Source organism: Rissa tridactyla, chromosome 4 (assembly GCF_028500815.1).
Source record: "Rissa tridactyla isolate bRisTri1 chromosome 4, bRisTri1.patW.cur.20221130, whole genome shotgun sequence".
NCBI classification, from domain to species: domain Eukaryota; kingdom Metazoa; phylum Chordata; class Aves; order Charadriiformes; family Laridae; genus Rissa; species Rissa tridactyla.
The window spans coordinates 36276810-36303118 of NC_071469.1; the positions used below are offsets into that span (position 1 = coordinate 36276810).

The window sequence follows — 26309 nt, forward strand, 5'->3', positions numbered from 1 at the left end:
ACAGATACTAAATACGTCTTCATATATTCAAAGAGAAAAATCAGATCACATCTAATGGCCAGTTTTAATGCCTTTCCAGAAAATAAGAGGTAGGAGAAACAGGAAAAGTCTCCCTGCAGCTGTGTAAACTGCCTATTATCATTACGTTTTGGGGTTTGGGGTTTTTTTTATTTCCATTTGAGTATAAAATGACCATGAAATCTAATCTTTTCAAACATCTGTAATGGCTTTCAGCTAAGCACACGCCTAACTAACTACCTGCACAGCTTGATAAATGCTTTAATTGATTTCCTAAATCAAATTTAGGCAAACTCCAGACTGTACATAGTTCAAACTATGGTACTGACTGGTCCCATTATTTTAATGAAAATCTCCCAGAGAATTCTGTACTTCACTTTTTAGATATTACTTTAAAAAAAAAAAATAAAATCGAAGAGCACAGTTATAAAAAGTCACGGCGAGAAACAAAAAAGCTGATGGAAAGTGTGCAATTTTTGATCGTAGTATCTGGGTCAAATAGCAACAAAGAATAGCAAAGATTAAGGATTAAGAATTGCCTAAAACATATGAACGATGATGTGAAAATAATCACGGTTATAACCATTGTATGTTTATACAGCAAAAGTTTGATTCTTTTGCATTAATACAATAAACGCTTCACTTCTTTATCTCTGGCTTTAAAGAGATGAGGGAAGATGAGTAAACTGTCAGTTTGAATTAACGTTTTGTCATAAATTTTATAGCCCACAGAAAACAATTGTATGACTCTTTAGGATTGAGCTAATTAGTTATAAATCACATTCTAAATATATTAACATAATACTTTTACAGAAACTTTGGCTTTCAATAAATTGATATTAAAATACTTGGGTTATAGTGAATGCAACGGAAGAAACATTTCTAACCGCAGTGAGTGACTATGAGAGATTTCTTTCCACTTTTTCCAGTTACTTTGTCTCAAGTCTCAAGGCTATTTCTTTGCAAGCCTTGATATATGATGCTTCTTTTGTTTCAAGTTTCAAAATGAAACTATAAATTCTTCCTAATAGAAAACCACGACCTCACATGCCTACATCGGTTAGAAGGACGTGCATGCAGTGAAGGCATTGGTAGGTTTGATGGGAGTTTCCAAATCCCAGGGTGTTTAATCTCATTTTTTTAACCAAAGAATACTTATAATGAAAAAAAAAGACAGTCATTGGTAGGTTGCAAGTCCCAGATCTTGTTTATTTATAAAGCAATAAATATTAGAAGCACAAATAAATTGCACGGGTGTGTAAACAAACTGTACAATGACTGAAGAGTTCAGGAAGGGTTGCCAGAAGACTCCAAGAAGCATATTGTCGTCATCCTGAGTGGGAAGTAAATTGAGGGGAAAGTGCTTAGAAGCACTTGCGGTGAACAATGGATGGACCAGCTTCATCGTACTCCTGTTTACTGATCCACATTTGCTGGAAGGTGGACAGAGATGCTAGAATGGAGCCACCAATCCAGACAGAGTACTTGCGCTCAGGTGGGGCAATGATCTAGGATAAAGAAAAGCAACAAGATCCTCATTTAACAGTTACATTTCTGAACAACCAACCCACATCACCAGTGTAACAAATCACTAAGTAAATCATAAAAAAATCCTTAAGTAAATAAAGAACTTCTCTATAATAAATGTCTTGATCTTCAGCAGCTGGTACAATACGTATAATATTCTCTAAGAAAATCTATAACCATATTTTCCTCTTTTGTAACCCTTGCTTCTAATCAATATAATTATGCTGATTAAACGGAATTTCCTCTCATTTGTTCATCAGCTGTTGATCTCACTTTTGAGTTGTTCCTATACACCAATTTAATGATGTGGACATTTTCCCATCCACATTTTACAGTACAGAGTCAAATTCCTCACCTTGATCTTCATAGTGCTAGGAGCAAGTGCAGTGATTTCCTTCTGCATGCGATCAGCAATGCCAGGGTACATTGTCGTTCCACCTGAGAGGACGTTGTTAGCATACAGGTCCTTACGAATATCAATATCACACTTCATGATACTGTTGTAGGTAGTTTCGTGAATACCAGCGGATTCCATACCTTGAGAAGAAAGAAGACCGTAGTAGATCAGTAAATTATACAAGAGGTTTGCTTGAAGAGAACTCTCGGCATTTCTCATCATCATTAATATGAACTGTTATGATATTTTTTTTGTAAAATTACTTACTGATTATTAAATGTCATAGAAAAACATAAAAATATAATACAGAACTAGCTAAGAAAATGAAAATTCTTTGTTAGAAATTGTAAGAATCATAATGCATGTGCAAAGGAAAGATGCTCAAAATATGCAGTAAGAGAAGAGGTAGACACACAAGATAAACTCATTTAGTATATGGCAATGGGAGAAAGTTATATAGAACAGAAAAGATGAGTATCAGGTTATGTCAGAGTCTCACAAAAAACATTAGTTGAATATAGAAAAGACAGCAATAAAGACAACAAAAGCAGCTGAGGTAGAATTAAAGAAGACAATAATAACCTTGTTTCTTTTTCAGCCTACTCAAAATACAGTCTATACCATTTATAAACATCAGGACAAGATGTAACCAAGATATTAGTACTTTGTGGTAAGGAAAAAGAAACCAGAAGCAAGTGTTTGTAGGTTGCATTCCAGTTTATTAATTTTGACAGGTGCTTCCTGAAAAGGCTGACACTAGATCCACAGTGAGATGTCAGCTGATGAACAACTGCGCTTATTGCCCAGGACTTAAGAGTATAAGCATTTGCTATATCTGTCAGCTGCACTCACAAACAGCAAAGCTTACCATCTTGACCATGCCAATGTTCAATTACCGTGCATATAAATATACACAAACCTTCCTTCTTTTTTTTTTTTCCCCTCTCCTAGGCACTTCACTTCTTCTTCAGATACTGTTTTAAGCCTAAGCTTTACAAACACAGCACTGGAAGCTATTCTTTCCATCCTGACATGATGATATTCTAACTCCATTTCATCACGAAAAATTGTGACCCTAAAACCTGGTCTAAAACTTTCAAGACAACCCCAAAGCTCAGCTAATTACCATCTGAGCTTATATTAAGCGCAGCTTACAGGGACCAGATGATCTAATTCATTATTTGTTTGATTTCATGCCAAATTTAGATAAGCAGGAAGAGGAGTGGGACACCTTCTGGATCTTCTGATTCATTCATACCTCCTACTGAAAGGACAATTTCCTGGGAACACTTACCAATAAAGGATGGCTGGAATAAGGTTTCTGGGCAGCGGAAACGTTCGTTACCGATTGTGATCACTTGACCATCGGGCAATTCATAGCTCTTTTCCAGAGAGGAAGAAGAGGCAGCAGTGGCCATTTCATTCTCGAAGTCCAGTGCAACGTAGCACAATTTCTCTTTGATATCACGAACAATCTCACGTTCAGCTGCAGATACACGGGAATCAAATCAAGGTTTGGATAAGCACAATACTAGAGGAAGAAGGCAGGCCAAGAAAGACACAAGGATTTTCACAGGAGGGCAAAGTTGAAGAGGGCAAAGTTGAAGGACTGACCTGTTGTCACAAAGGAATAGCCACGCTCCGTGAGGATCTTCATGAGGTAGTCAGTCAGATCCCTGCCAGCCAGATCCAGACGCATGATAGCATGAGGCAAAGCATAACCTTCATAAATAGGTACATTGTGGGTGACGCCATCGCCAGAGTCAAGAACAATACCTGGGAGAGAAATGTCAGAGAGCAGTTGGAATCACCTACAGCCCTTCGGCACACTAAGCAGCAAGAAACACAACAAAATAAAGGATTTTTCAGGCAATATAAAGTAGCATCATTCTATTTTAGCCCTAAAGATCTTGCCCATTGCTTCTATCTTCGCTTGACTGGACATTCGTCTTTGGTGTGAATTTTCCCATAAAACAGTTGTCCGGTACATATTTTAAGCTAATCCACACAAACAGCCTTCCACTGCTACTACACTGAGCAGTAAATATATTTGCAATAGTGATTGTCCCGATCCAATAATGGTCAACTTTTAGGCCCAGTTTAAGCCCTTAAACTGGTGTAATACTTGTGTAACTGCAGTATCTTCACAGGAGTGTCTCCTCGTTTGCGTGATGACAAGCGGCGGGAGAGTCAGTTCCACAGTGCCCCTCTGAAAGCAATGCAGACAGCTCCACACTGCTCTTTCCACAGTCCGTTTACTGCCTTTTCTGCTGCTGTTATCATCAGTTGCTATAAACTAAAAACACCTAGTTTTCTATAGATTTGAATGATCTATGGGTTTTTTTCCCTATTTGGAATGAGGAAGGAGGGTTTATTTTTTTTACGTTACCTGTTGTGCGACCAGAGGCATACAGGGACAGGACAGCCTGGATCGCCACATACATAGCAGGTACGTTGAAGGTCTCAAACATTATCTGTGTCATCTTTTCACGATTAGCTTTAGGGTTCAAGGGGGCTTCTGTGAGCAAGGTAGGGTGTTCCTCAGGGGCCACACGGAGCTCATTGTAGAAAGTGTGGTGCCAGATCTTTTCCATGTCATCCCAGTTGGTGATGATGCCATGTTCAATGGGATATTTCAAAGTAAGGATACCTCTTTTGCTCTGAGCTTCATCACCTACATAGGAATCTTTTTGACCCATACCAACCATAACACCCTAAGAGAAGAAAATACAGAAAAGCATTATTTGAGGAAGACAACATCACAGAACCCAATTACACCACAGACAACTACGCTATTTTTAAGAAAGGTCACGCCACTATAAGGTTGTTTAGGAAAATAAATTAGCATTATTGAAATATTAAGTCAACAGAACTTGACTTGAAGCTTTCTCATGAAATCCTTTTTCCTTTAATCAGATTAAAGGATTCCCCCCTCCCCTTTTTTTAATACATCTTTTATTTTCAGTTACTTCTTTCTGGTCCAAAAGTTTGACAACTGCACAATATCATGAGCAGGAAAAGATACAGAGAGACATACAAATAGAGCTTATAAACAAGAAGATATGGAGGCAAGTAAGCCTTCTAGTGAAGGAAGATACTTCCAAAATGAAGATACTGCCAAAATGACTGTTGCTATGGAGACTCACCAGTAACATATTCACAATAACAAGATACAAATCACAAAGTTTTAGTTTTTAAAAAAGTCTTACAAACTTTTTAACAAGGAAATGGTAGGAGAAAAAGTACTGTATGTTCTGTGTAATGATTTAATCGTGGCAAAAGAGAAGGACAATGACATGGAAACAGAGAAAAGGAGGCTTAGAGAGTGGTGAGAAGGTAAGATCAGAGATGGACAAAAGAAGTAGAAGAAATTGAAAGATGGTGTTTGATATGTGAACCGTTGGACAGGATGGGTGGGAAGGGCCTTAAACAAACTGTGTTGTACTCAAATTCAGCCAATGGAGATGCCTTTGAACTAACACCAGCATCAGGTCTGGCCTGGGGGATGGAGTGGGTAGCAGCTTTGTAGGAAGCTGGATTTGGGCTCATTAGGAGGGAGAACAGGGACAGAGTCACGACAAAAGCTGGTGAATTAGAAATAGCTGGGGGAAAGGGAGTCAGCAATAGGAAAGAGATAAGAGACCGCCAAACGGGAGTTGAGCGAAGCACCGGAGAGAACTGGAAAGGCATCGCTAGTACCACCACAAGAAGTGAGCAGAGGGAAAGGCAGGGTATTTGGGACAGGACAGAAGAACCATGGAGAGAAGGGGCGTGCGGAGGCGGCTGCTGGAGAGGGAACGCTCGGTCCTGCCCCGGTCCGTCCGTCCGTATTTACCTGGTGCCTCGGGCGGCCGACGATGGACGGGAAAACGGCCCTGGGGGCATCGTCTCCGGCAAAGCCCGCCTTCACCAGCCCCGAGCCGTTGTCGCACACCAGTGCGGTGGTCTCCTCGTCGTCACACATCTTCGGAGGGAGGCACGGACCTGAAACACAGCGCGGCGGCGCGTCCAGAGCCCCGCGGATAGCGCGGCGCTGCCGCCGGGCCCCGCCAAGCCCGCCCGGGCGGCCCCTCCGCGCCCTCCCGCCGCCATCCCCGGAGGCACGGGCGGCGGCGGCGGCACACCGGCAGCTGCCGGCGGGAGCGGGAAATTTGACTCTTCCCGGGAGGATGGTCGGTGGCTCAGCCACGCTCGTGGGCAGGGCTTTAAATAGGGTCCGCCAGCCGCCGCCTTCTCCGCGCTTCAAAAGGCGCCCCCGGCTTGCAGGGCGCTCATTAGGGCATCATTAGCCGTACCCTCGGGCCGCAGATTGAAACGGGAGGGAAAGGGTTTGAAACCGGAGAGATCGGCCCTGCCCAGGGCACTTCACCGGCGGCGGGGCGTCGCGCCCCATGGGGGCGCGGCGGCAGGTGCTGGGCGGGGGGCGGCCGGGGACGGTGTTCCCGGCGGGAGTAACACCAAGCCGGGAGGTGCGCAGGCAGAGCAGCGGCTGTACTATCTCATCCCGTCCCGTCCCATCCCGTCCCGTCCCGTCCCACGCCGTCCTGTCTCATGCCGTCCCGTCCTATGCCGTGCCATCCCATCCCATCCCATGCCGTCCCGTCTCATACCGTCCGGTCCTATGCCGTGCCGTCCCATCCCGTCCCATCCCACCCTATCCCTCCCTGCCCGCCCCGAGCCGGCCCCGCGGGGCTGCGGGAGCCGCCGCGCAACTCACCAGACCAGCACCGGCGGCGTCGGGGGGGCTGCGGAGGAGAGCCTGGGTGCCGGCTCGGCGGAGACGCCCCAATTTATACCCCCCCGAGGGGCAGCGTCGGCCGGGGCCACCGCGGGACGGGGCAGCCACCTTCTCCTTATTTGGTCGGCTCCGCGCCATTGAGCGGCCGCGCAGCCATGAATGGAGCCCGGCCAGCCCCGGCGCAGCCCGGCCGCCCGGCCCATGTAAGGCAGGCGCGGGGCAGCGCGCCCCCGGCCCGCCGCATGGCCAAATAGGGAGCCCCGCGCAGCCCCCCGGGGGCCAGCTCTTTCGGGTGGCGGGGTGGAAAGGTGGCTTCCCGGGCCACCTCCCGGGGGCTCGGCTCCGGCCGCCGGCGGCAACCCCGGGGTGTCCACACCCGCCGGATGCCGGCCCCGGTGGACCCAGAAAGTGGAGATGCTCGGGCCTGGCCGAGGGCGCGGGGGAAGCTCCACGGGTCTTTTCTTCCTCAGATTTTCATTTTTTCCACTGAAAAAAAAAGCCAGTCGAGCTCCTATTTAATCGACGACCCGTGAAGTTACTTCGGTGCCAACAACTGGGGCTCTTCCACTGCATGGAGGCAGCATCTGCTGCCTGTATTGCCTTAGGAAGGAGCAGTGAGCACTCGAATTCCTTTAAACTTTGATGAGCACATGCAGCAAAAATCGTGCTTTTCTCTGCTTTTGGCTGACATCTATAGCACAAAATGGGATCTGCTCATTTACATTAATAGGTATATACATAAACTCCCCATTTTCTCTCTTTTAATGCACAGTGGATCAGTAACGCATAGTGATATGCATGGGGTGGAGGATGAGAGATGGGAATAGCTTGGACAAAAAACAGCTATGGTATTAACGTAACGTGACAGTTGTTTTCCTGCTTAGTTGTCGAAATACCCACATTGATAATTCGTTCCAGCGGTGGAACCTGTAAAATCCATGTATCTCCAGGATTTATTTATTTTTTTTTAGTTAAAAATAGAAAGACTGGAGTGGCATCCCTTGAGTGGGTTTGGCCTGGTATGTGAAGGCAGAGATTGTCAACGTGTGTCCCAGAGGAACCGCATTATAACGCAGAGTACACTGTCCTTTGGGACCTCAGCCTATAAAATGCTCAATGTCTGCCCGTGCAAGCCAACACGGGGGAAAAAAGAACTGAGGTTTGGGACAGAAGAGAAGGGTGGGATGTAAAGGTCAAGAGGGGAATGCCCAGTAAAATGGATCAACTGCTTTAAACACAGGTCCGGTTTATTAGACGCCATCACATGGTGATATACTTCTTAAATGAGGTGGAAGAAAAGAACTTGTGAATGCAACTCAGCCTGCAGTTTGGGGGCTTGAGGGGTGTTGGTGTAAGAGCCATCCTTGCACTCTGGTTTGGCTCTGACAAAGGGTGCAAGAACTGGATCGAAATTGCTGGCTACTCACTTTTAAACTGTATCCAAAGGGGGCGTCAGAGATGCTTGGACTTTAATTTCTTCTGAAATCGGAGATAGTGGAATCGGTTTCCTCGTTTCTAGCACAATTAATGAGGTGGTTAGCTCCACCCCAGCCCCAGTTTATCTTGGGGTGGTGCCCAATTATGAGCACAACTCTGAAGCAGATGTAGCAACAAACTTCTTGGCCATGGATAGCTCCTGCGTTTCTTTAAGTGCCTCGAGGAGACACAAACTGTTTCAGGTGAGACACTATTTGTGTATGAAGGTGTGTGTACATATATTTCATATATATGTATATATAAATATATATGCACATATATATTATGTATGCATGTATATATCCATGTATATATTACATTTTTTTTCTTAGCTACCTAAAAAAGGAAGGTGTAGGACTGTGAAATACAGTGACCTCAAAAGGTCAAAGCAGGGAAAGACTGTGCTTCGGTGCTTCTGCTCTGGACAAATTTTAGCTCTTAGTTTTCCTGGTGTTGATGAAAAATCAACCAAAATCAATACTGGTGGGATAAGACCCCCAAGTGAGTATATATTTATCTAAATTGATCAGGCACAGGTAACAGAGAGTTGAAAATATTTTCATGATAACAATGCCTATTTATATAAGAATTCATATATATGCAAGGAGGTATAAGCATATACACCCCGGAACTGAGGACTGTTTCAAAGAAGAAATACTTTACCATACGCTGCTTTCAATTTTAAAAAGTCAGCCTATTTTACTGCATGGTAAGTTGCCATATGCATGATTTAAATCTGCTTCTTTTTTTCCTTAGCACATCTTTTCTACAGAAACCATATAATGTGAGGGATTGGCCAGCTTCTCCGGCACTAGAGATTAGTTTACAGTGTTATCTCAGCTGTTCCTCGGTTCAGAGGTGTTACAGTATTTACATAGAAGCCCGCTGCTGATAGCTGCATTGAATTCTTCCCCAATCAGACCCTCCCTGTCACATCCTGCATTTCCTTCTGCCAGAGAGAGAGACAGACTGCTGAAACTGAGACAGAGCCAGCTCTCCCTGCAAAATCTACACAAAACAGTCTGTATTTTCTTGTGTACTTTACAACTAAATATTGGGTTTCTCTACTCTTTCTTCAAGTTTTAAATTTATAATCCATCAGGACTCACATCTAGGATCCTGATGCACTTGAGAGCTCATCAATCCCCGCTCCTCCCTCCCCGCATGTTGCAAGGTCACATGAAAAAGGCACCAGACATTGTACCTATATCCAAAACCACATCTGCTTCCTCATAGCAATTTGAAAAGTACCCAGTTAAAGCTATTCTTTTGACCAAAAATCATTCTGCTTTCTGCAATATAGTGATATTCCAGCCCCAAATAAACCAAACAAGCAAACAAAGAAGGAAAAACCTACTGAAGTGTGTTGTGCAATGTCATCTAGAGGAAAAATACTCCAGCGTCTGACTGACCAGGGTCCCCACACGCTGTGTACGTTTCTCATGACTTAGCTATTGGGAGTGACCTCAGACACAAAGGGAACACTGGAAGTACGGAGTACTGGGATAGCGGCAGGTCTGCAGTGGACATCATCTGCTTGTACCCTAAAGCAGCCTGAACACGCAGGAGCATGAAGCCTCAATGTGTACACAATATTAATGGGGTAGCAAAATAATATATATATGAGACATGTACACGGGCAAAACTGGATGTATTATTCAACCAACAAGACGCTGTTGTGACTGCAGCCAAAATCAGAACATGAGTTCTTACCTCGGTGTGGTAAAAAATGTGAATAAAAAAAATCACACTGCGATCTTATGGTGCCCAGAAATCTTCAACTGTTATTCAGCTTTTGAATGAAAAAAAAAAATAAAATCACTTAAAATAAAGCCTCGATTCTTCAAAAACTTTAAAGCATGGAATGTACTTTACCACAGACTCCAGATTATTTACAGTAGTTAACATTGCATTCAGCAATTGAAAATGTGTAGCATCTCTGTACTTTTTTTTCCCAGTCTTTGAGATTATTCTTTTATTTTCTGCACATCTTCTGATAAAAAAATAAACTTTTCATAATGCACCAAACCATTGCATGTACAGTATACCCTGACCTAGCAGGTTTTACAGCAGACGACCTCTCTTCTCACTTAAAATCTGCTATTTCTAAATCCAAAGGATGATGACATATAAAATCTGTCCTAGCACAGAGCCAAATGTTACCTCTCTTAAGCCTCAGGCCAGCGTCATCTTTGGAAGAAATTTTACTTTTTCAAGAATAAGAAGCAAATGCCACTCTGACAGGTTTTCTTTTGTCCCGTGACAGCTGTTTGGAGCTATATGCACTTTAGAAATGAAAGAAGCATCACAGCAGAGTCTTATTGATGGGCGGGAGTTTTGATGAGATGAGAATGCCAAATATACAATATATGATGAATATCACGATCATAAATGAATCACTGTCACGACGGAGTCATACATGGTTATCTACATCTCTGTAGTTATGAATCTGTCTCTTTTTGTGTATATGGACATACAAAGAGAAGTCAAAAAAGACTATTCTGCAGTCACCACCAACCTGAAGTTGTTCCCAATGAAAAGCTTTGCTACACTTTTCCAGTCAGATTTTCAACCTCCCAAGCAAGAAATCTGTATTATTTTCTGCTAGAGGAGAGTGTCCCAATTTAACAATCATACTGTCAGGCAAACTTTTCCAGAGAATTCATTTGGTATGTCCCCTTCTTAGTTATGTCTCATTCACCCTCATAATAGCCCATGTTTCATACTTAATACATTCCCTGTCTTCTCAGCATTTAAACCCTTCGCATAGTTGCAGGCTGTTATCATCTCTCTGCGTCTCTCTCTCTCACTCACTCATGTACTGCTGCACATCTATAATTAACCTAAAACATCTTAAGTGTGCGCTGAAATGACAGAATAACGAGGTGGGCACTGGGAGTTAAGGATGCAGCTAAAACATCTTGTTATGAACCTGGGAGAATTAGGCACGGACAATGTAACTGCAGGTGAGTGGCAGTGAAAGCAATCTGCGCTTCTGAGTCTCTGACTCTCAAGAATCATTATTTGCCACACGTCACTTACTTACAAAGAAATGCCGGGACTCTCACTCCCATTACACTCCCTTTGCAGCAGAAAGAGGGCTCAGAAAGTGCCAGGAGATCCTAAAAGCGCCACGGAAAGTGGCTCTTCTCTCGCAAGCCGGAGCACGACCGGCATCACAGGGTAGGACTGCAGCATTTCATGCTGTGAAGATTGCAGGCTGCTCTGAAATGAAATGCAGACCAGGAAAACTGCTACCATTTAGGCCCCTCAGGCTGTCTTATGCACTGAGGGACACGGAGTAGTTCAAGAGGACAGAAATACGTCCTGAACACTTCAGCTGTTGCCAGCATGTATCTCGGTTGCCAATCATGTGCAGCGTCTCTGAGAGATACCTGCCCTACGTTAGAAAGCTGATGAGCAGTATTTCTAACAGTATTTCTAAGTCTCACTTCAACTGTTGGGTTTTTTTCAAGCTGGAAAACACATCTGACCTAAAGACCAGAACAGATGGAACATGAACAAAACTTTTTGTGTGTTTGTTCCATATCACACAATCATCATTTCATCCTTGATGAGCCTCTGTCTGCTAGTATCACATCAATAAATAATTCCAAAGGCAATGGGTAATTGCTAGATGTACCAAAAATAGTTTGACAATATATTTTATTAGGAATATTTCCCCAAAACACCAATATTAAGGCTAAATTCTGCCCAGTTAAATGTAATCTGTGATTATTTTTATTTAAATTATATCTCCTTATATATGACTGTAAAAAGCACATATTTGCAGAATGGTCACCCAGGAAGCATAACGAAATTACATGGAACCTCAGCGGATGTTTCTTTAGTATATAAATTATGTAGATTAATACCTAAATACTTAAAAATTACAAAGGAGAACAGTGAGAGAGAGAGAAAGCAAGACATAGACTCAGAAATTTGTAGCCAGAGGCACTTCCTCACTCTGATTTATGTCTCACTCCACCTTCAGTCTCCTCCAAACTCCAAAACTACTTCAAACACTGTGCTCTTGTTTCTTTGCCATAGATTCTGCACCTGTCATGTTCTATCGAAAATGATCGGAACTTCATAGCCTATCTATGTATTGCTTTTCAAATTTAGCGTCACAACTACTACCAGACCAGTGCCATGAGCAGATCAAACCTACTATCAAGTGTGGTGTTCCTAGAACATGGCTGTAACCTTTCAGTTTAATCTAGTTCTCTACTGTAAGTCCTTCTGCGAGGTCTCTGAGTCACAACCACCTATGGTAATCCATGTCAAAGCCAGTTTCTAAGAACTGTTCAGAACATTTCATACTAGGAATTGATCTTTCCCCTCCTTCACTACTTCGAATGTCCCCCTCTTCATCAAGTTCCCTTCCTTTTATTCATGTTTTGATCACTTTCCCATTATCCTCACCTTCCTTCACTTGTCATTTCCATCTTCGTTTTCCACACTACATATCTGTAAGTTCTCCAGCTCTATATTCTCCAGTATGCATAGATTGTTGTGTGCAGCCACCAATAAGCAAAATGAGCAGCCACTGACTCTGTGAAGATAAAAGAGGATTCAGTTTGCAAGGAAAAGTTTTCCAGAGAAACAAGAAACATATCCATTTTCTTCCCCAGCCAGCATACACTTGCAGTAAGGTGAAATCTCACACGTATATCTTGTCTTTACTGACATGTCACATAGGCCAGTCTTCTTATTTATAACCCACCACATTACTTTGGTCTCACCAATCTGCATGAGCAGATGTGAAGTCCATTGCAATGAGTAGGGTTCGATAATCGGAAACAAAAGGAACCTGAATCTACCAGCTGCTGCAAAGCACTGAGTGAGCTTCCAGATTGTTTTTCAGAATTGGAGACAAATGTCACATAATTTCAAGAAAAGCAACAATGAAGCAGTCTATTCTAATTGCATTCTTGGGAAGAAATTAACTTTTACTAAAGGAAACCATCAGATGCCAGCTTTTCTGTTAACATCTCTACCTGCATTCTCTTTTACTGCGTGTTAAAGTGGGAGGACCTACATTTCTTAATCTGTACAGACTAAGAAGAGAAGGAAGTATTGCTTTACAGATGAGAAACTAAGGTTCAGCAGGATGAAGTGACGACCGAAGTCAGATTGGAAATTAGCTGTTTATGTAAGACTTGAACCCTGCTTCTGAAGACGAGTTCCAGCTGTTGAATAAGAAGCACGTCATTGCTCTCCGAATCTGTGGTGTACACAGAAAGAGTTTGCTTTGCCACAATTGATAGATATAACCTTCCCAAGGAATATCATTTTACAGGACCGATGGATTCCACTGCTACTATTAGGAACACAAAGATATTTGATGAGTCTCATAAAAATGTGATGATTCTAAACTTCAATTTTGCAAAGTTGTAAGATGATTTAGATAAAAGCATCTCAGTTATTAACAAAGGATGTAGCTGGATCATGATATACATTACAGCAAGTGAATTCAAGAGCAGAACTGGAGGATCTGAGACTGGCTCAGGACTTTCTGGCAAAGTTATTTCTCTTGCTAAAAAACAGAGATTCTTCAAAATACATTTTACTCCAAAAGTTTTGTTCTCCATTTTTCAAAGAATGCTTTCGTCAGCTTATTTAATTCTCTTATAGGTTAAAAAAAATCCACAAACCTACAGATTTATTTTGCAGAAAAGAACTATCTGATTTATGAACAAAATATTTGACAGAAAAAAAAAATTCCAACTTTTATTTCTGAGTACTTTCAAGACTTTTACCTCTTAGACAAATTCAGTAGAAAAATATTTTTATCTATCTCACCTTTTTCAAAAGATGGAAAAATTACCTCAAACATAACAGTTTATTAATCAATCAAAGCTAAAACTTTGGTAATCAAAATAAAGTTTCTCTGGACCACTAGAAGCCCTTGAAAATTAAGCAAATAGCAATTAAGCAATTAGCTAGAAGATTGCAGAAGCTTCCACAAAGTTGCCTTGTAAAAAGACTTTATGTAATATAAAAAACATGCTACAAGTGTAAGTTGATATATTCTGACTACTTATCATGTTGCAAATGTAAATTTTATCCACTTTTTGCCATCATTTCTCCTTATGTCCAGTTGGAATTGAGCAGAGAGAGAGATAAAACTTCATTCAAAAATCTAGACTTCCCAGTGAAGACAATAGGTATGTAACATGGGTTCAATTTTATGGATTTTCAGTCAGCCACTGGACCATAAATTTTACTTTCATGGTGCATTCATAATATGAGTACATTTTTTTGTGTAGGTATGGCCTAAGTACGTTTTTCACTACTTTTTATGAATAGTTAATCACACAGTATGTTTTATAAAGAATATCCAAATATTTCCAAAATCAATATCCTGCAATGAGTTATCTTCAGTAATGTAGTCTTCATTTCAATCCAGCATTCCCATAATATGTTCAGTGCAATTCAAAAGAATCCACAGCAGACTGACATTTTTCATTTTAACAATAAAATATCTGTGTAGCACGATAACAGTACTGACAGATTTTTCAGATCTCAGAGAGCATTTAATAAGCTATTCTTATTACATACCTATGGGGTAAAAAAAAAATACCACAGCAAAGAAACAGAGTTCAACTGAAATGAAAATAGCAAAACCAGATTTTGAGCCATTTTGAATGCTTGGTGATGGAAACAATTTCAGGGAACTAAAAGGGGATTACTTCTGGGGTTTATTAACTTTCTAAATAGTATTCTAGAATGACAATGGGGAATGTTTTTTACCAGTACTTATTTTATCACTTATTTATCCAAAGTCCTAAGTGCAGAAAAGATAAATCAGGGTCTACCTCCTTTTCCTTGTGAAAAGGCTCTGTTTTAGACAAGACAAAACATTTACCAAGGCTATAGTAAGAAGTTCATACTGTCTCTTCTGTACATATTCTATAAATAATCACTGCATTTCAGACTTCACTTAGCACACTTCATTAATATCACAGAAAAATGTTGTAGAGGCATTTCTGAGTTACCTGTAGAAGAGCATGCTTGATTTCCAATGTATTTTGGAATACTTTATTCTAGTTACTGTCATCCTTAACATAAGAAGACGTGTTATTGCCTCAGCCAACTTAGTTACTATTTATGGCTTGATACAAAGATGTTTAAAAATCCAATTTAAATCAGCATTTTGTATAAAGCTGTTCAACATGTCCTGCAGATAAATAAAAAGTTGTGGACAGCAGCAACATAGTCTTCCATTTAAAATATCTCTAAGGCATATCTAAAATTTCTGTTTATTGTCAAGATAGAAACTGTTCCGAATTTGGGAACAATGATCCATTGCAGGTGGGGGTTTTAACCATTGCAAAAACCTGAAAAGCTTCTGAAAAATAGGGTTAAAATTGAAAGGCTAAATGCGTATTTAAGGAACAGGTAATCTACCTAAAACCTCAGTGATTCAAGATCAGAGGAAGTACCAGATGGCATCAGTAAAATATCATTGGCAAAAGTTCATCATTTAAGTCAACGGGGGAAAATGTTGCTGAAAATACAGTTTTAATCTGTTGCCTTAAGCATAGTAGATGTTCGGGGAAAAAAAGGTCAATTTGATGGTTCATAAAGCAATTATTTTCCCATAAAATATCTTCCAAAATAATGCACAAAACACAACCAAAGGCAGTTACCACGAAGAAAATCTAGATGTATTCCTACTTTGCAAAACAGTATCAAAACTACCAGGCCATGTGGCAGTTGCCCTCAGAGGAATGACTCTCATGATAAGTGATTGTTTCCCAGTGCAAAATGTCTTGGATAGACCAAGGTATTGGGTAGACATTTGACAAAACACGACATGCAGAAAAATTCAAATACAGCACACTGCCCTTCAAAATAAGAAAAAATGGCCTTAAGACAAGGAACTCAGTAAAAATCAGTCAAAAAGAAAAGTTACTGGCTGAGTGAGGTTGTCAAGTCTCGAATCAGACATACTCTACAGAGAACAGGGGTACACAGGTGGGCTGGCATTGACTTTATCCTCCAACAGAGATAGTGAGGACCAAGATTTCTAAGGACTCAGACTATATTCAGGCTGACTGTCAAAGTAAAGGAAAAAAAAGCAAGTTTGTTTAACTTTGTTTAACCACATGACATTTGAAGACTGTGTCTGCCATGGCCCCGAGGGCGTTCACAGCCCTGATTGTCCCTGCCCACCCCCTCAGGGCTCACCCCACCTAGCCCATGGCCCAGGACTCCACGTCAGCCCCATGGGGCCATCAGGCCCTGCCCTAGCAATGCAGCAGGAGGGCTAGTCTCCAGCTTTCCACAGGCTGAGCTTGGCCCGTCCCCATCCCCACAGCCCTGTCCAGCCATTTTGGGGCCTTGTCTGAGCCTGTTTCCCCTCACTGTCCCTGTTCCTGATCCCCATCTGAACCTTGACATCTCAGCCCAGCCTTGTCGCTATGGACCTGTTGGCTGCCTGTCCTGTAGACTGACTTCCTGGCTTGACCTCAGACCTGCCTCATCACCATGACGTTGCCTTATGATCTGGATTCTTGCTCAGACCTGGCTGCCACCTCCAGGCCTGCCTCATTGGGGCACTGTGAGACTGGGACCTGGCTGGTGGGACCCCTGCCCTGCCTTGCCTGTCGTGTTATCCCCTGCGAGATCCCCCATCTGACGTTGAGAGACAACACCAAAAGCTTTGCTACCGATCCTGCTGGCTGCACCACCCCTTAGTTGTTGCTCTTTGCTAGCTACGTCACCACTCAGATTTTCTAGCCAATATAGTACTTTCCTCTGCTCCGCTCACCACCATTCACCAACGCTTTACATAGACATTGCGTTAAAAAAAGAAAAGCAGATACCCATGACACCTTTGGCCAAGTATAGCTAAGAGATTGCAGAGTCATGTTTCATCTCTTGTTTTCTCTCCCTTTGCCTTTTCATACCCAGAGGCCCATATGAAACAGAACGAGGCAGAACTTTATCTGTTCAGCTTCAAAGGCATTATGGTGCTTAGGAGGCTAACCTAAGCGCTGAAGAGAGCATTAAATTTGTATCATCTCACATCCCAGCAGAGTACTCTGACCTCTAATCTGTAATAGAAGGGAGAAGAATTAACCTCTCTACCTCCACCTCCTTTTCCGTGCCCAGATGGCACTTCAAAAAGAAGCCAACAAAAGAAACAATAAAGAATAAGCCCTGTTTAGATTCTCAGGAAGAAAAGATGCTGACAATTTCTACAAGGATTTCAGGTCCTGGCTCCCAAGTGAACAGGGTATCTCTCTGCTGGCTTCTCCAGTTCAAGCACACTAACTCCAGAAAGGACGGCTGTTTCAGCTACATCCCAGGATTTAGTGCTTCCAATATATTAGCTCTAAATGTCTCACCATTACTTTAGCTTTTTCTGGCATGTTCTAGTACCTAAATCATCTTGGATATTTTAGGTGGAACCTACACAACTACGTCAATACTCTAGATTCCTGTCTGAATGACGGGCAACTAAGAATTAGGTATTGCAGCACCTCAGCCCTCCTTACATTTAGAGCGCTATATGCATTTTTTGAAATCAGCAATTAAAATCCATGGTGCTTTCAAAACAGACACCATTTTAAAGGTAAAGGCCTTTAACACAAAATCTCTTGTGAAATGTAAATTGTGTCAAAGCTTTTGGAAACTGAAAAGAAATGCTTTATCTTCTGTAAGGCTCATCTGCGCTGAGTCCTTTTTCTGTCATTGATGGTCAAGCTGGTTCCCAGTGAAGACCCTATGACAACTCAAGTAAATGATCTAAAAGGCTGCTGTAAGAAATAAACTGTTGCACCTAGAATATTGCAGGGAGTTCTAAGTATCCAAGTGCAAGAAAAATGTGAGTTAATTACAGAAATTCAGAAAGATTATTATATGTTTGAGAGAAAGTCCTCAGAAGAAAGCTTGAGTTGATACAAGGTATACCATAATGCTTAATAAACTCTCATTGCCCACATAGGCTTTGGAGTAGGCCCAGAAATTGTTGTTTATGCATATTGCTTTCCTATCAAATTAAGGAGGACATGACATCTCTTTATAGTTGACCTAAATACCCAAGGATAAAGAAATATTTATTTGGTAGAACTTTAACTGGCAAATTTACTCTGGCCATTAATTCTGAATCATTGTGTCCCCTACAAACCTGGCAATTTATGTTGTCATCTTCAAAGGATACTGCAGGAGTTCAAATCCCAGCAGGAATGGGACAGTGATTTCCCTAGGGCTATTCGTACTGAATTAAGTGATTGAAATATGATTTTGTTGATTGATTTCTATAGCACCAGGAAGCAGGTGAAATTCTATACAAGCATAAAGTAAATTCAAGATTAAATAAATAATAGGATGAATGCTGAAAATATCATGTCTAAGCATCTTCTGAAAATTAGATCAGTTGGCCTGGAAGCATATAAACTGAGTAAGCTTTAAAGCTTGAAACACTAAGAGAAAAAGCTAGAATATGCACTGTAATTACAGTCTTGTGCTAGCTAACAGCCTGCTTCTATCCTAAAGTCAGTAGATTTCTAGCTCTAAACACAGGTTTTCCAGTTCGGTGTAACTAAGTTTTTCATATTTGTTAGTGAATTTTAAACTCCCAAAATTCCTGTGAGGTTTTTATCTATAAGGCAATGAGGTACAGATTAGTTGTCTTAATGATAAACAGGAAATTGTTGATCAATCTCAAAAAGAAAAATGAATCACAGAAGCACAACTCTAGTGTTTCAAGCATCAGTCCAGTAATCCTCAAATTTTCAATTTATCACCCCATTCCTGCTAGTGTTTTGGGGCATGCAATTTTACAGATGACTACAGCAACATCCAATAGTTGTCATGATGAAGAAATTGCTTTGCTCAGCAGACTCTCCTAGCTGATCTGCTTGAAAGCTGTAGGAAGTTCTACTGGTTTCAGCAAAGTTATACCCAGCTGAAGCCACAGACGAGTGAGTTTTTGAGTTCAATTATTAACAACAAGGAAATGAAATACTGAAGGGCTTACCTTTAGGGAAAAATATCTCTGCAGTATTCAAGTGAAAGGAAAGAAGACAATCTTGGAATTCAAATGAGCACAGAAACACAAGTGGGTTGAAAATCACAACTTTACATAAATTCTTGGTTTGCCTCCTGCATCTGGAACTGCTTTGAAAATGCATTTGGAAATCAAAATGTCATTGCTGCTAAAGCAACTGATATGATGTCATGAGCAGATTAATTACTTCACCTCAGAAAAAGCCATGTGGGATAGGTGAACTCTAAAAGAAAACTAAAGGAAGAAAAGATCCTGGTTCTACATGGCTCCATAGAAATTGCCGTCAGGGAAAAGAATGTTACAAAAGGTAAATGTGGGGTAGATACGTCTGCAAGTAAAATTTCAATAAAGCTAAACATGAGGTTATTGCTTTTGAATATTCATGAGTTTGAATGGCCTTTCACTTGCAAAGCATATTCATTTCAATGATTATATTTAGCATATTTATACATCAGGCTCCATCAATCTTTATCTATTTGTCATAAATCATTGCTCTTAAAGAAAATGAAAGAAAATAAAATTTAAAGTATTACAAAAATATACCTTACTTAGTAATGATCTCTAGATTAATTATGGAAGGTTCCAGTTATTTTTTCTGTTCCTGTCATTAAAGAACAGAACAAAATTGGTAAAGCAATGAGAGCAGCAGTGCTACTCATCCTAAAGTACCTGGTGTCATTCAGAACCAAGCCCTCTTATAAGCAAGGGGAGATAATTTCTTGCTGTAGAATTACACACTAATAACGCAGACCTAAATAGTTTCTCATACTAGCACAGAACTGTGTAAGAAGTTCTGTTAGAATGAAGTTAAAAGAAGTTGTGTTACACCATTAATAATGAAGGAAGTGTGGACTGGTTTAGAACATAACAGGAATTCTTTCTAACCACAACAGGTCCTCCGTGGTACCAACCGGATATGCAACAGAAGCAAAATTAAGAGAAAACAACTTGTGTCCCAGTACTCCCAGAACGTAGCTGCTAGGCTTAAGCAGTAACTTAAAAATATTTGTACGTTTCAGGCTCCATTTTGCCAGCTAGTACAATTGCTTTTTGGAAATCACACAGTAACATTTATGACTGAGGAGATAATCTGGTTATAACATTTATTTCGAAAAGCTTATTTCTATGCAGAAGAAAATTTTTCCACAGATAGATAGGTATTTCAAAAATAGCGTTCAACAAAAATCTGATTTTTCAGAAGTTTGTTTCAATTCTGTTTGAGTATTGTGGAGCTATGAAAGAGGGAGAAAATATCCAAGTTACTCTGTTTGTGCTGAATAAGTCAAACAAAAAATATTCTTTTTTTTCCAGCACTTTGAAGGCTCTCTACAGGGAGTCCATTACATGAACCACATACTAGTTTTAGGGTTTGAGCTGAGGTGCATTTATTTCTCTCATTTTCCATATTCAGAACACATACTGTCGTCAGTCTAAACCTCATATTTCCACCTTTTATATTAACATGCATGGTAGATGAATGTTTAATGCCTCAGTTTTAGTTGTCTGCTCTGCCCTAGCAGAATTCACAGCTCCTGAGTTCAGTGTTAATACACAGGGGAAGTTAAATGTTTCAGAGAACAGAATCAGCAAAAAACCCCAGTGAATCACCCCAGTCAGCACTATTTTCTCCGATCCTGTCCCTTAAAAAATTTAACTTGTCCTATGTATCATCACCTAATTCAGCGTAAGGTGATGCTTGATGGTTGAGGCTAAATGAGGACAAGGGTCTGTCTGAAATACCGTTAGTCTCAAAAGCTTAGATGCTCTTTCTTACCAGTCCAGATTCACATCCTGAAACCACCTTCTAAGGGCTCAAGGCCCATGCTATTCTAACAAAAAAACACTTGAGTTATGGCCAACTTTATTTTACAATGGCTTTTTAATTGCAGTGGCTGACAGGTAAATTGCATATCTAATCCTCGTGTTTTCTTACTGTGGTAGAAATACACATCCCCATCTCCCAGAATCAAGTTACAGGCCATTCTAGGCAGGAGCTATTACAAGAATAATTATGGCTAGATATACACAAGACTGAATCTCTTGCTGTACCCTAATGATTAGTTGCTTATGCAAAAGAGGAAATGAGAGGTATTTTGGGGCTGCTCCTGCACCTGTTCTTCCCTTTCAGTATTTTATCAAGTAACTGCTGTATATAAATCCTGCAAACGAACCTTGGAGCTGGTTCTCTAAGCTGTAGGCTAGAGAAGGTGGACTGGCTGATTTCCTCAGGGACTTTGCTGTTCCATTTTTTACCACAGAGTTTCCCAAGGCTCCTGCAAAACACGATGATACATTAATATCTACATATGAGAAGATCTGGAATAGATTTGATGATGTTAAAATCCAAAGCATCACACCCAGAGCATGTCCCTGTAGTACCCAGAATGATGCCAAGATCTCTGATGAAGAAAACATGCGCAGTTACTTAATTTCTATTTAATTAGTAGCTGTTAGAGTACCATTCCTAACTTTGGGTGTTAAACTTCGCTAGCACGATATACTTTCACTGAACTGCCTTTGCACAAAGGTTTCGGGGAGGTTAAAAAAAGAAAGCTGAAATTCAGAAGTGACATCATAATGTTGCTCTCTTTCCCCAGAAAGGCTGGTGTCTTTACGCTCACTGATATCACTGTCACAGGACTAACAGGTTTCTACAACCTTGTTGGAGATAAGTATCATTCCTGGGTGTGTTATTTTCCTCCAACTCTTCCAACAATGTCTCTTCACCCCCACAGCCTCATCCTTAACCTACTCACTTTCAAGCCCAGCTCCTCAACATAATCCTGTCTGGCTTCTCTATTCTCCCAGTTTCAATCCTCTTCCAAAAATCTATGACTGCTGAAAATAGTGGCCAGCCCCAATTGTCCCATCTCTCAACACAAACATTTTCATTCCTAGTCCCTGTTTCACTTAGTTTTACCTTCTTCAGTTAAGTCAAGAATCTTCTTCATTCATGTTGGGAAGACTATTGCAAAAAATGGTAAAAAGTGTCCCTTTTTAAATTCTGATATCTGACCCCACCTCAGTCCACAGTTGCAAGGAAAATCACTGAATTCCCTGTGCGTGAGCATGCAAAAATTGCATGCTCACCTGTTCTATAGGAAATGGTGTGAACAAAGCCTAGCCTTGTGCAACAGATGAACACAGCTGAATACAGGCAGAGAAGAGAGATTCACACATACACAGGGCTTTTTTAAGAGCTCATGAAGCAGTTGAACTTCAGCAGACTTTCCCAAAAATAGCAAAAAAAGTCATCCATCACACTTACACTTCTCTTGTCAAATTTAAAATGTGTAAATACTGGGGTACTTAGACCCTCTCAACAAAATGGCTGTACTTTTTTATTTTTACATAATATATACATACTTTTTCCCAGCTTGCTTTCAAAAATGACTACGTAATTTTGGGTCAAACTTCGCAAAATACCCAACCTGAGGTAGACTTTTTACATAAACAATTTCTGATGAAATGGTTACAGTTTTGGCAAGATAGAGGAGATCTCTTAAACTATCAAGTCCAATCTCCAGCTACCACAGAGACCATAGAATCATAGAATCACAGAATTGCCTAGGTTGGAAGGGACCTTTTAGATCATCTAGTCCAACCACCAACCTCACACTGACAAAAACCACCACTAAACCATATCGCTAAGCACCATGTCACGTTACTTACCCCTTCCATGAAGTAATGAAAGTCCTACCCAAAAATAGTTAGGCATTTGATACCACCGTGTCCTATCTGTTCTAGTCTCTTACAGTTGAATTGGGAGAAACTTTATTTTACTTTTTAGCCAAACTCCATTCTTTCAGTGACAAACTGAATGAATGACTGAAAATGATTAAGTCTTCTCCATCCTCAGGGAGTTCGCTTGTATCATTTGGTATAATTCTGAACTTACTAGGCAGCCACTATAGACCTCTCTGAAGGTTTTTTGATTCTCAAAGGCCAACTTCTTTCTTTTCTTGGTACACTGACGTGGCATTTAAACACTGTTTCATCTAATCATACCCTCCTCTGGATCAATTAAACCTCTTTAAACTGACTTCTAGACCTGCTAATTTCTAAAACATTTCTGGAAACACACAGGAAATTGTAGTTACTGTCACTCTGTCAGCCGGTCACTTTAAGCTAAGCAAAGTCTTTTAAGGCAAGAACAGAAACCTTTATAAAACCAATCTTATTTTTCATCTCATTACTCACTATAATAAAAATATGAGATGACAGACAGAACCAGAAAACACAGGCCTTAAAAAGCAAAATAAAAAAATATTTTCTCTAGAGACCTACTGAAATTCTTAGAAATCCAAAGTATTACAAGTAAATGGTTGGACAATGCTTAGTGTTCAATGGATCATAAAAATATAAAAAGCATCAAACAAAGGACAAAGTAGGAGACATTTCAATGAGTGTGTTTACAGAAATTGTTTATTAATTTAATATACTTGAAATCATTGCAGTGAACCCACATGAGCAAAGCTGTTCCATTTAAAAACTGCTCTTCATAGGAAATGAACACAAAATGAGATGGTAACACGCAAGATTTCTAATGGCTGTTGCAAAGGAAAAAATACACACTGTAAAGACATCAGATCAGAATTTCACTTTTCTTATTACTGAGTAATGTGCACTGTAGATTAAAATATTCACAAAAGTAAATTTCCTATTCAGTATCTACTCTTCTCAAGTGTCTTAATCAAACCAAGTAGGTGCATTCCACCTCTTAGGCAATGTTTCCAACTGTTGAATTAGATTTTGACACTGCGCTCAAAGCCTGAGAGATGCGTACATAGCTACCTTCTCCAAGTACCTGATATCATTACTCATTTTCGAAGCAATAGCTTCAACTTTTATCCTATATTTTACAAGACAAACCTTTGCATTGTTAAGGTTTCTTAGACACCCTCTAGAAACATACTCAGTTGAAAATTAAGAAAAGTTTGTTTAGAACTGAAAAATTAAGATTTACAGAGCAACCTATGAAATCCAGCAGCATACAGGCAAATGCTTGTCCAAAGCAGGACTATCTTCATTGCCTAAAACAGGCGGTTGCTATAGCACACATTCTGAGCATGCTGCCTCCCCAAACATGTGCCCTTCAGCAACACTTCGCTTAATTCATGTAGTCCTATTTTAAAGTAGCAAGAGGAGAAAGGAATCCATAGAGGGCACACAAGGCTATGCTTGTGGGCTAGCCAAGAAACACCAGCACATTGAGCCAAAATAATCCCCACACTAAGCAGTTGCAGTCTGCCATCTGAACTCAGTGACGTGGAAAAGAAGGGTTAACTTTGACTGCAAGTGTATATAGAACTCTTTTTCGTCTTCAAATCTTATTTTTGGAGGAAAAAAAAATATTTTCAGGCAAGAAAAATCTGTATTTATCAAAAGTCTAATGTAACAAATACCAAGTCACACATGCCTCCTGCAAAACTTCCTAAGGAGGAAAGGGAAATATCAGATTTGCTTTAATGCGTAGTTTTCTACACAAGAATGGCTTGGATGCAAATTTTGAACCTAGATCTAAAGAGATAAGTTGCAATGTTCCTTCAACACTTGAGAAAATGTGGCTATAGATGAAGAACACAATCAAGGTTTGGAATATAATACGTTTGGAATATAACACATTAAGAAAATCCCAAGGTGCAGACTATGGCTTGATCATAAAACTGCAGAACTTCACAAGTTGTCAACAGGCAACCTAAGGAGGACACCTCCCATTGCTTATTCTCTGGCTTAATGAGAAAACGGTTGCACACAACTAGTACCAGGTTAATTGAGTTTACATATCTGCTAGTCCTTTTCATTGTCACCTACTCCCTGTGCTGAGCTTTGCGACTATGAGCTTTATTTAACAGAACCATCAAGCCTATTATCCACCAAGACTATTAACAGTTATCTCCCCAGTGACTGAGATGTGCTGTGAGCTGTCAGAGCATTTTACTTCTGCCTTGCTCATTCTTTCAGCTGTCTGGAAAATTGCAGAGATATTTATATGTATGAAAACGCTACACAATCCAAAATACAACCCGGCATTTTCTGCTGGTCATGTGAGATGTCCAGCAGCTAAATAAAGGAAGAAAAATCAAACAATGAAAAAATAAACTGTTCCTATCTAAAACACTGGAACATTTCTCAGTGTTTCCTTTTTAATAATTCATAATTGAGATTTCATGGTAAAAATACAAACTGCTCAGGAAATTCTTTTAAAATTAAAAACCAAATATTTACTATGTGTGCTATTACTCAGCCTAACAAGTGGTCACTGCGGGTGACACAGTATTATTGAATTAAACAGCTTGCTCTAATTCAGGTGCTAAAATACATGAACACGAACATGAAAGGATGGTCTGGATTTATTATCTGAATTTGTGCTGCTTTATGATATTGTACTGAAAAGTACGCAAATTGCTCAATTATCAGTAAAGGCAGAAAAATATACGGAAAACAGCCTTTAATTTTAAGGCACAATTCTGTGGCTTTTTAAATGATCAGATTTTCTCTGCCAGGCATACACTGAAGCAGAAGGCAAGGTGAATAAATTGTTTGACGCGAGCCCTTGTCTCCTCTTTTGCCACCTGAACACGACCAACCGCGCTGTACCAAAACAGGGACGTGCCCACAGCAACAGCCGTGGCCTCAGCAAGTGCCTTGGGTGGGCTGCAAGGAGCAGAGGGATCACGCACAACAGCAAACGTCTCTCAGGAACTGAGGCACCCCTAAGCCTGACATTCCCTGATTCACACCCGTAAACCTGCAACCTTGGGAGAAACTCTCTTTGCGCTGGCTCACGTAATCCCAACAGGGCGGCTGGGCTGGCTGGAGCTGCCGGGCAAGGACAGAAGTGTATTGAAGTCACTGACATCAGTCAGAGACTGCACATCCCAAGGGGAATTGCTGGCTGCCCTGTTAAAGCCGTAGTACTTCACCTGTGCCACGGAGAGGAAGATGCGGCTTCCAGCCTTAGCCGTGGTTTTGGCAGCTGCACTTTTAGTTGATACAGTGAATATCTTCCGATCTCAACCACAAAAAGCACGAGGTAGGGAAACTAAAGATAGACACTAATACATGTGCATGTCATGTTTTGATTAGTAAAAACTTTTAGAGGAGAAACCTGGCATACCCTAGAGGTA

At 40.7% G+C, this 26309-nt stretch overlaps 1 protein-coding gene across 1 annotated transcript; it reads right to left on the reverse strand.

Moving 5' to 3' along the window:
• Window positions 1–1202: 1202 nt before the first annotated feature.
• Window positions 1203–6724, reverse strand: ACTC1 (actin alpha cardiac muscle 1). The gene is made up of 7 exons (XM_054200964.1): window positions 6660–6724; window positions 5778–5926; window positions 4332–4656; window positions 3557–3718; window positions 3237–3428; window positions 1901–2082; window positions 1203–1526 (listed from the first exon to the last, which is right to left on the reverse strand). Exons 2-7 carry the CDS (start codon window positions 5904–5906, stop codon window positions 1383–1385), a joined length of 1134 nt encoding a protein of 377 aa, XP_054056939.1. The 5' UTR covers window positions 5907–5926; window positions 6660–6724; the 3' UTR covers window positions 1203–1382.
• Window positions 6725–26309: the final 19585 nt, after the last annotated feature.

Coding starts and splice junctions, on each gene's coding strand:
- ACTC1 (XM_054200964.1), bottom strand. CDS start 5,906: ATGTGTGACGACGAGGAGACCACCGCACTGGTGTGCGACAACGGCTCG. Junction 4,657..5,777: donor TCGGCCGCCCGAGGCACCAG/GTAAATACGGAC, acceptor TTCTTCTCTTAG/GGTGTTATGGTTGGTATGGG. Junction 1,527..1,900: donor CTAGCACTATGAAGATCAAG/GTGAGGAATTTG, acceptor TCTTTATCCTAG/ATCATTGCCCCACCTGAGCG.